We start from the raw sequence: 10,476 nt of genomic DNA, 5'->3' as shown, positions 1-10,476 counted from the left end.
ATGTTGCTAATTTATGTTATTTATACACATAATATGATTTAAATCGTAACATTTCTGTATGAAATAATTTCGGAAATGTTTTATGATTAGAAAAGACAGGTTTCTTAATGAACTAACATTACCAGAATATAATCTAACAATCGTGACAGTAAACATAAGCAAACATAAACACAAGTTAACTACTTTAGATCAATAAATGTCATTAGGTGTAAAGTATACATTTTGCCCACAAAGCCCACTAAATATTTTATAAAACTGTATTTTACTTCATACAAAGTAATATGTTTGAAAGAGTACTTATTTAAAATATAAGCATGTGCTGTCTGTTGTAAGCTGTGCAATGTGTATGTAAATATAATTTAATAAATAATCTGAAAACTGGTAAAGTTTTGTTTTTGGCACCTTTATTTTTTTGCGAATCGACCAGCAAATCCGTTTATTCAAAATAAAAGGTGTCGATACTTTGGTGTAGCGTTCTAATCGTCTGTGTGATACGTAGTGAGCAACGTCGTTGGTAAAGGCGTAACAGTGATACGCTGAAAAAAATATTGCTCTCTGCTTTATTCCAATGTCCCTCGGCGCATGCTAATACAGCCCCCTCAAGGGTGCTGTTTTACAGACATGGTCGCGTACGATTGGTCAGTGGTCGGTCAGATGGTATGATTTCCCTCTGTCCCGCACTGGCACATGGCCACCCTACACCCCCCCCTCCAACGAAAACCCAATCTCCGATAAACTAGCTAAACCACTTGGACTGTAAAACACAACAAATCATAAACCAAGGAAAAGAGCCGTACCCACCAAATGAGTTCCTATTTTGCAAACTCTACATTCCCAGTGACTCTGGCAGGAGGACAGGAATCGTTCTTAGGACAGATACCCTTATACTCCGGATACACAGATCCATTACGAAACTATCCCACCATTGCTTATGGAGCTAACTGTGTACAGGAGAAGGCATACCCTTCTTCATTTTACCAACAGACTAACAATGATTACGGCAGGGCGACTGCCCTCGGTGCCTGCAATTACCCGGCGGCCAGCTTTTACAGAGAAAAAGACACCGCTTGTGGCCACTACAACATGGAAGAACAACCCGTTGTCTCAAGTCAGGACCATCGGACAGCTGACTGCACAGGTTCGACAGGGAAACTCATCTACACTGAAGTCGACGAACACAAGTCATTAGTACCAGTTTACCCGTGGATGCAACGAATGAACTCATGTAATGGTATGTTTATGTTGTGTTATTTAGTGCACGTAGTTATAGTAAGCCATTGTTGATATACAAAGCAAAGCATAAACAATATGAACATGACACCGTTACAATCATATGCTGTAGTATATAAGTATGGTAACTTATACTGTAGTGAGCTTATATATTCAAATCGTTGATTTATATTAATTTGCTGATAAAGTTCTAATCGACAAGGTAGTCCTCTGTCGTCTAAATAAATAATAAAACAATATAAAAACAATTTTAGTTTCTTGTTAATGTTTATACGATCACATTATCATACAATAACGAATAGGTTTAAAGAAAGGGTTGAGCACTGGTGCCAAATATAGTGGCTTTACTGGTTTAATAAAACATTATAATTTTTACTTGACTTTTTAATAACATGATGTATAACCCAGTGCTCCACCACTCAACTCTAATATACAAATGTCTATTTATTTTTATTCGCTGCCTGTCAGTGCCACATCTGTTTGTTTTTGATGTTGTTTTGTTTTTTACTGTTAGATTACAGGTTTTAGTTACAGTCTATATTTAAAATTATTTAATTGTTTTATTAAATATAATGTACTAGCGCGTCCTTACACTCAAGTTTGAAATTAAAAGGTAATATGGCACTTTATTTATTGTATTATTGACATACACACTACCAATATCAACATTTTAATGTTAACCTGTAGCCGTCGGTGGTTTAGTGTAATTACCGACATGTGTCTAGAAGGCACATGGGTTGTATGTCTTCAAGCTATTTTCCAGGAATACATTTGTCATTCTAACACCTTCTACGTCGACGGTGTACTTTCATTACCCAATTTCTTTCCATTTCTTTCATGGACAGGGACCTTCAGTAACCCTGGTCGAAGGGGTCGTCAGACTTACACGCGCTACCAGACTCTTGAGTTGGAGAAAGAGTTTCATTTTAACAAGTATCTCACTCGAAGGCGTCGCATTGAGATTTCTCATACACTGTGCCTGACAGAACGACAGATCAAGATTTGGTTCCAAAACCGGAGAATGAAGTGGAAAAAGGAAAACAAATTAATCAACCCCTTGCAAACCAGTACCGAGAAGACGGATGAGAAGACGATAGAATAAAATGACTAAGTAAAATGTGAAAAAAGGAAAACTGAAAACACTCACATTATAATCAGGAATAAAAACGTTTTTAAATTGGCCCCCAGTCAATGTATTAATAAATTCGTTGTAGCATTCCACTTATATAGTTCCATTTTTTTTGTTTTATTTGCTTACTTTGTATCTTATTAATGTTTTTTGTGCGCGTATACTGAATCCGAATTTAGTCTTGTTTTATTATAATGTATTTGAAATGTTATATTCGTGTTTATATTTATGCTGTATGAAAATAAACTTAAATTTTCCCTGTATTTAATAATGCACTTCTTACGAAGGTTTTATTGATTTAATGTTTGGGTGTTGTGTAAAGAATTATTGGCGGAACTCTTATTATCTCACTCCAAATCTCGAACGATCAGGTCGAGGTTTAGCGTCTCATCATTTTACAAGGTTTTCTAAAGTTGTGGTATCTATTAGGAAAATAATGGAATAATAATAAAAAAGTGCTATTAAAATAAATAAGAGGTAAATTACTAACCCCATAATATGCAATATGATTTTTTTATAGAAAAAGCTCAATAAAACACCCGCTTATTGTCAGCAAAACACAACATCAGTAAACGTCTCTTTTCTCAAGAAACGTCGAAACCCTACATTTCAGAGGCATGCACATTTTAAATTAAAAACAATTTATTATCATATTAACATCATTTTCCAAATGTCGTATGTTCTAGTTGCTTTACCCACTGCACATGAACACTCAACAAATAAATCAAAGACAACAAATCATCCAGTTTCACTTTCTTAAACTAAAACTTAAAAAAGAACAGTCTGTACAAACAAAGTGAGAGCTGTGCCAGTCAAAAGTCAAGATTTTTTTTTTTTATTTTGACACGCACCTAAACCGATCTTTAACACTGAATAATAAGGTACTATTTATTTATACTTCTTCAAACACATAACACCAGATATAAAAAAAAAACATGGTGCAATTGTAAATTAACTTTTCTGATTTTAAGAAAACAATCCATATATCTGCGATTGCAACTTAACACAATGCTACATTGTCTGAGGTACACTAAGTCCACAAATAAAATCGGATTTTAACAGTATGAGGTTAAATTAACACAAACTGATATTGTATTTTTTATTAAATGAATTAAGATCCATCTAATACTATTACTAATCGTTGTTGTATTTGTAGTTATTTATACAATTAGTATTTGTATGTATTCTACTAAGTGATGATAATACTACTAAAAAGTTGGGAGTGATAATTAATACCTGTCATACATTATATAAATATTTTAAACACACATAGAATAGAATCTTAACGACAATAACAACAACAACAATACTACTACTACTACTACTACTACTACTACCATTAATAACAATAATAATAATAATAATAATAATAATATATTAATAATAATAATAATAAAATATTAATAATAAGAATAATACAATAATGATATTATTATTATTATTAGTAGTAGTAGTAGTAGTAGTAGTAGTAGTAGTAGTAGTATGTTGTCATCACGTGTGTTTAAAACATGTCTTTATACAATGTATGATAGATGATAAAATGTTTTTTTTGGTGTCATTTAAATGAATACTTTTTTTATAATTAGTTAATCATTATATTACTGCCTTTTTTTTACTGTTTTTGTTTGTTTTACTAAAAAACATACAAGAATGTGGAATTCCTAGAAGCTATCTTGTGCTTCAAATTACTTTCCCAGTAGGTGACGCTGTCTGCTCACATGCCGCATATCATGCAATGGGAGGCACACGTATGCTCGAGCCTAACGACTCCCCGTCTCGTCGTCATTTGTAACCATAGAGCATGAATTACCTCTTGAAGTCATCAGTGAGAATTTACGACTGGTCAACAAAAGCACGTGATTCCTAAACGCACCCCCACCCCCATATTTGGCCGCATACATAGCAAAAACGAAGTACAGTGCATTGGTATAATTCATTAATACATCATAAATCGTGAAGCACAGCGTTATAACGACCAAGATCTACAAATCAAGCTCGCTAAAACAACCTAAATGAGCTCTTACTTTGTAAACTCGTTCTCAGGGCGCTACCCAAATGGCCCCGACTATCAGTTACTAAATTATGGAACTAGCAGCAGCGCTATGAACGCCTCGTACAGGGACTCCGGCACCATGCATTCAGGCTCTTACGGCTACAACTACAATGGGATGGACCTAAGCGTCAATCGTTCAGCCAACGCTGGCCACTTTGGGGCGGTTGGCGACAGCTCTCGGGGCTTTCAGTCTCCAGCCCCGGAGACACGATTTCGACAGCCTTCAAGCTGCTCGCTTGCGTCCCAAGAACCACTGCCCTGCTCTAACAGCGACAGCCTGGGACCCAAAGGTTCTTCGTCCCCTTCTGACCAAAACGTTTCCGCTGCGACTGGTAACCTCACCAACAGTTCACACTTTACAGAAATCGACGAAGCCAGCGTTTCATCGGAAAGCGAAGAAAGCTCCCACAGAGCTGCAAACCAGGTTCCCAGGACACTGCAGAAGCAAGAGACCGCAGCAAGTTCAACCACCTCGGCAGCTACCGATGGCCAAACACCACAAATTTTCCCTTGGATGCGGAAACTTCATATTAGCCATGGTATTCCCTTATGGTCTTTACAATTATTTATTGCATACAGGTGGATATTGTTGTTAGATATAATGGATATGATGTTTAGATGCGTTTACCAGCGTAAAAGTGGAATCGAAGTTAGTCTTTGTTTTAGATTTCCAAAAAGTTTTTAGTCTCGCAAAAAGGGACTGGGGTGGTTGAAGGTGCGTAAAGGTTGTTTAATTTAAAAAGTTTAGCTTTATAGTGTATGACAATGTTTTACTTTGGCCATGGGAAAACAGCTAGCACAACTCCAAAGAAAATAAAGTCTTTCGCTGTGTAGTCTAAGCTGGTTGTTACATATTACACTGAATGCCCAAATTGTTGTTGATACACTAGAACTGATTGCGCACATGTGCATTTTACCATTTGGCGAATGCACTGTATACGTTTGTACTCATAAATCGTTATTTTGTCATGGGTATTTGCATGCGAATTCCAAATCGCAAGACAATGTTGATCTGTTTTTCTAATGTTGTGTTGCGACAGTCTCGCTAATTATTTTACCACTGCATTTTATCCATGCCCTTTAGATATGACTGGACCAGACGGGAAAAGGGCCCGAACTGCCTATACCCGCTATCAGACGCTAGAGCTGGAAAAAGAGTTCCATTTCAATAGATACCTCACCCGGAGAAGGAGGATAGAGATAGCCCACGCGTTATGCCTCTCAGAACGGCAAATTAAGATATGGTTCCAAAACCGAAGGATGAAATGGAAAAAGGACAATAAACTGAAGAGCATGAGTCTGGCTACAGGAGGTAGCGCTTTTCAGCCATAGTGGTAACGCAATAAGATGTTGTCATATGAGATCAGGAGAAAACATCAGACGAAAATATGTTTCAATACATAAATAATCAGTACTGTAAAAAGCGGCAACGTTCGGCATGCTGTTAGATGTATTAGACAACGTAATTTAACTGTGGTACCGCAAAAAAAAAAAAAAAAGAAGCAGTGTTCTTATGCTGTTCATTAATTCTATGTCTGTTTCGAGAAAAAGAGAAACATTAAAATGCCGCCCGTTGTCTTTATTAAAAATATTGTTTGTGTCAAGTGCTATGTAATTGCTGAGATTTAGCATGTAAGCTCTTAAATGTCATAACTTATTTACTACCTATACGTGTACTCCGTTGAGTTTACAGCGGTGCCTCTGCCCAAATATGAAATGAAGCTCTAGTTAAGTAGTGACTATATTCATTTCAAACGTTTTACCCTGTTACATGGTTCTATATGTATGTTTTTTTAAAGTAATTGTCTAGATGAGCTCATTAGACTTGTATTGTGTCAGTTTTGTCATTCTTTTTCAAAAAAGAAATAAAATGTGTAAATAGTCTTAGATTTCTGTATCCGATCATATGTGTTTATAGTTATATTAAAAGTATGTAATTGTATATTCTTAAATCATGATTATGTTCCTAAAATTTGTACATATTGAACATTTTATTGTGACCATTAGGCTATTTGTAGATTACGTAATAAATGGCAATCTTGTGCGAAATAAAAAAAAAAACGTCGTCACGTCGAATTGCCTAAGCATCTCCCTAAAAGCTTTTGTACTTGTTTGTAGCCTAAAATAAAGTTTCTTACATACATAACCACCTTGGTTCTGTATGTAACTTCCAATGTCGTCACGTCGAATTGCCTAAGCATCTCCCTAAAAGCTTTTGTACTTGTTTGTAGCCTAAAATAAAGTTTCTTACATACATAACCACCTTGGTTCTGTATGTAACTTCCAATGTATATCTTTTCTGGTATCATAGTCTCAAGTTCCTAGTCCAGTTAAAAGTATGCTAATAAACCACCAATGGGTTATTACGCAGGTTAATTTTTTGCTTTAAACACATAAAAACGCTCAATCGTGCAGCCCGTATTGTTTCGGATAAATAGCTATATTGCTGTTCATTTTAAAAGTTTTATTAAGTATGAAAATCCTTAAGGTTAACGGATTTAACCTTTAAAACAAAGTTAACACTAAGTTTTATTAAGAATTGTTTTAGTTTTTTTTTTTTTTAGTTTATACTGACGTGATGCTACAGAAATGTTTTAGATGATTACAAGGCCCTCTAATTGCAATGTATTGCTTCTAATTTTACAAAATTTCTGTCTCAGTAAACAATTGCTGAACTTCCAAACTTACCATGAGTGCCAAACCGTTTTGCCAAGTCTTGGGAGACTTTTAAGAGCCGACTGGAAAAGAGAACTAGTTCCCCCTAAATGGTTTACCGCATGCATTTGACCAAGCATTGCCTAACGTGGTTATGACATTTACATGTCAAACGGATGAGCGTTTTATCTTGAAGTAAGATCGTAAAATCACACAGGCCACAGAAAGGTACCCCTTACTGGCTCTCAAAAGTCACGTGAGGCCCATAAAGTTAGTTTTATGGTTTTGGGGAGTTGACAATGTACTATATATTTCACATTCTAGAAAGCAAGTGACGGTTTAACTGCTGCGAATAGCTTCAAAAGGGTCAGTAGTGAGAGAAAACCGTATGCCACTGTAATGCCCCGCTCCTGGTCTGTACCCTGTCTCTTCGTTCTATTCATTTGGAAGAGGATATAAGCATAGTGGACGGTGCGCAGTTGGAGTAAGTTCAGTTTAAGCTTACATTGTCAGATGTTTCAGAAAAAAAAGAGGAGAGGAGCGTCCCTACTGGCTGTGTCAAATATTTCTCGTAAGCAGACGTAAACTAATTCTGTTTTGTCATAGAAAGTGCTGTCGCATTATTAGGGCGTTATACTTGCAGCATGTATTATAAATGTAAAGACCTTTGAAGGCTTTGTACGTCAATGTAAATAAAATACACTGCTTTAACGTGTTTCACAATTTGAACGAAAATATCCCTGATGTTTTATGTAATAATGCAGTCCTGTAAAAAGATTTTGATTGCCTTACACTTCTAAAATATAGCAATTACTTAAAGACACATTGACATTACTGAATGCCTAACCTAAATTAATATAACCCGATTTTCTCTTAAAACAAGGTGTCAAAATCACGAGAAGAGCTTAACTGTTCAATGACAAGCATTTAGTGTATATATAAATATATATATATATATATATATATATATATATATATATATATATATATATATATATATATATATATATATATATATATATATATATATACTGTATAGTATAAAATGAATTTTACATTTAATGTTCTGTCAAAAGTTTTTCTCCAAAATTTATGAATATGGCTAGATACTTCTGTCATCAGTCGTTGTCGAGTAATAAATTGAATAAACAAAATGTTATAGACGTGACATCACTTCATTCAAAAATATTGAAATAATATTGTCCAATGTATTCGTTAACAACCAGTACTCCGCTCCGCAGACATGCAGTAGAGGAATCTGGTTTTTTATTGTTTGTTTGTTTCTTAGTTTTTATTTTTATTTATTTATTTATTTATTGCTGGCAAAACAGGACGTGTGTACATTTCGTCTATGAAAACCGTTTATCTTTAAAATGTCTTTTTGGTGGGATCAAACAAAAAAAATAACACTCAAACTAAATATCACATAAGTGAGAATGCTTTTATTGGGTTATTTCTATGCTTTTAGGTCAAATGTTTTTTTGCCATTAAACTGTAAATAGTTTTATATTACATAAAATGTTTAAATTGATCATTTGAAAATAAGATGATTTACAAATTTTAACACTAGGTAATATATTTTTTAAAATATATTTTCTGTCTTAAAAACAAATGAAGAATGTTATGCATTTGTGTTTTTAGAGCTTACAGCCGTCTGCTTTCAGTTTGTGCTCTATTTAATAACTTGCCATTTGTCCTTTGGCGTGTATGTGCGCCTGCGTGTGAGAAGGGCTGAGGAAGTCTTAGGCCGTAAACAGGAAGCCAAAACTCCAATCGTAAGCACTATACAATGAGTTAACTTTAGACAAGAATTAACAAATAAAGTTATAGTTATATAAAATAGTTTATACCTAAAATTATCATTTAAACCCCCTAGTTATTGCATGTATTCGTACCTGTAAAACAAAAAGTAATCAATGGCTCTTTTGTCAAGCCAGACAAGGACTAAATTAAGGCAATGATTTAAAAAATATACATCACCGTTTGAAAAGCATAATACATTGCATATTAATAATCACGTGGCGTATCTCATTCATAATGCATAAAGACTGGATCATCCAGAGGTCAGCAGACAAGCAGTGCTAAGAGAGCGTAAGCATACAGTTTTCATTTACTTTTGTTTTGTTTTTCTTTCTTTACTGCGTTATAGTGGGATAAAACAATTGTAAAAAAAACAAATAGATCCCTACATGTGACGTTTGGCTGAACGTGCATCTGTTTTTTGCTGTGTGTCATTTATATGATATTGGTCAAATAATGATTAAATTATATTACACTATAAATGTATGCCACATTAAAATATTTATTAAGAGGATCCTGTTACAATTAACAGAATATTACTAATTTATATGTTTACTTATATTTATACTCATATTTTAGGTAACAAATTGATATCATATAGAATATACGTATATTATAATCCTGTAAAATATGTTGAAGACCAAAGATTTTGCAAACATTTTATATGAATCAGGAAAAATCAGGTTTTGATATGAATCTGATCAAATTCCTGCCCGCCACATATTTTGGTTTAATTCAAAGGCCGAATCCCTGATTACCTCCTGAGCATGTGCTCATCTTATGTATATGTACAACAAAATTAATTAAGATTTGTTTGGTTTGTTGACGTCTTAATTTACTTCAGTATATTTTTATTACACAAAATATATTCCAGATTAATCAGAACAAAATCGTTACAGATAAGCTTCCTTTAAACTGTTGGACATTTGCAAATTCCATCTGATGCAACTCTCGGATGTCACCACCAGAGCCCGCTTTAGACCAACTTCATAACGACTGCTCAGTTTTGCTAGGTGTGGAACAAATAAGAAATAATGTTGTACAACGTTAATAAACTTATTAATAAAACATGTTATCGTAACCGCAGTGTCATTATGATTAAATAATCACAGCTTTTATATAAAATGAAGGCTACAGTTTCATGCATGCAATAAAATTATTACTGGATTCAAAAACAACAACAATAAAAATCAACAGACAAAACAAACAAAAAACTTAAAAATCTTAGATACTATTTTAGTTAATTTTTTTGGATAAACTAAATGTAAATTTGGTGCATAAATGTTGTGTGCGGTCAGAAAGCTGGGGGAGGGGAGTGGGGTCAAGAGTTTACGCGGTGCGTGAGTAGACTGTGGGCTGTTGAGTAGCTGCTAGACCAATTGGTAGATGTCAATGGCAAAGTGGGAGAGAGGGAAGAGAGGACAAGAAGCAAGAGAAACAAGTGCGATGGGGGAAAAGGGTGTTAAGTGCAAAGCTGGGTGAATTGGTAACAAGAGCGGCACAGGTTACATACAAAATATATATTTTTACTGGCATATTGGAAGGTTGTAAAATAACAAAAATCACAACAACAGCTGCAACAACAACAACAACAACAATACCACTACTA

At 34.5% G+C, this 10,476-nt stretch overlaps 2 protein-coding genes across 2 annotated transcripts; both read left to right on the top strand.

The window, feature by feature from the left end:
* The first annotated feature begins 741 nt into the window (after nt 1-741).
* LOC134335812 (homeobox protein Hox-B6a-like) lies at nt 742-2,487 on the top strand. Its single transcript, XM_063018411.1, has 2 exons — nt 742-1,231; nt 2,076-2,487. Exons 1-2 carry the CDS (start codon nt 805-807, stop codon nt 2,330-2,332), a joined length of 684 nt encoding a protein of 227 aa, XP_062874481.1. The 5' UTR covers nt 742-804; the 3' UTR covers nt 2,333-2,487.
* Nucleotides 2,488-4,312: 1,825 nt separating this feature from the next.
* Nucleotides 4,313-6,309, top strand: LOC134335794 (homeobox protein Hox-B5a). Its single transcript, XM_063018382.1, has 2 exons — nt 4,313-4,951; nt 5,497-6,309. The coding sequence occupies exons 1-2, from the start codon at nt 4,372-4,374 to the stop codon at nt 5,742-5,744; spliced, it is 828 nt and encodes a 275-aa protein (XP_062874452.1). The 5' UTR covers nt 4,313-4,371; the 3' UTR covers nt 5,745-6,309.
* The last annotated feature ends 4,167 nt before the right edge of the window (nt 6,310-10,476 follow it).

This window comes from Trichomycterus rosablanca, chromosome 22 (assembly GCF_030014385.1).
Source record: "Trichomycterus rosablanca isolate fTriRos1 chromosome 22, fTriRos1.hap1, whole genome shotgun sequence".
Lineage (NCBI taxonomy): Eukaryota > Metazoa > Chordata > Actinopteri > Siluriformes > Trichomycteridae > Trichomycterus > Trichomycterus rosablanca.
Note: the sequence above shows the minus strand (reverse complement) of the source record. Positions and strands in the feature narration are given on the sequence as shown.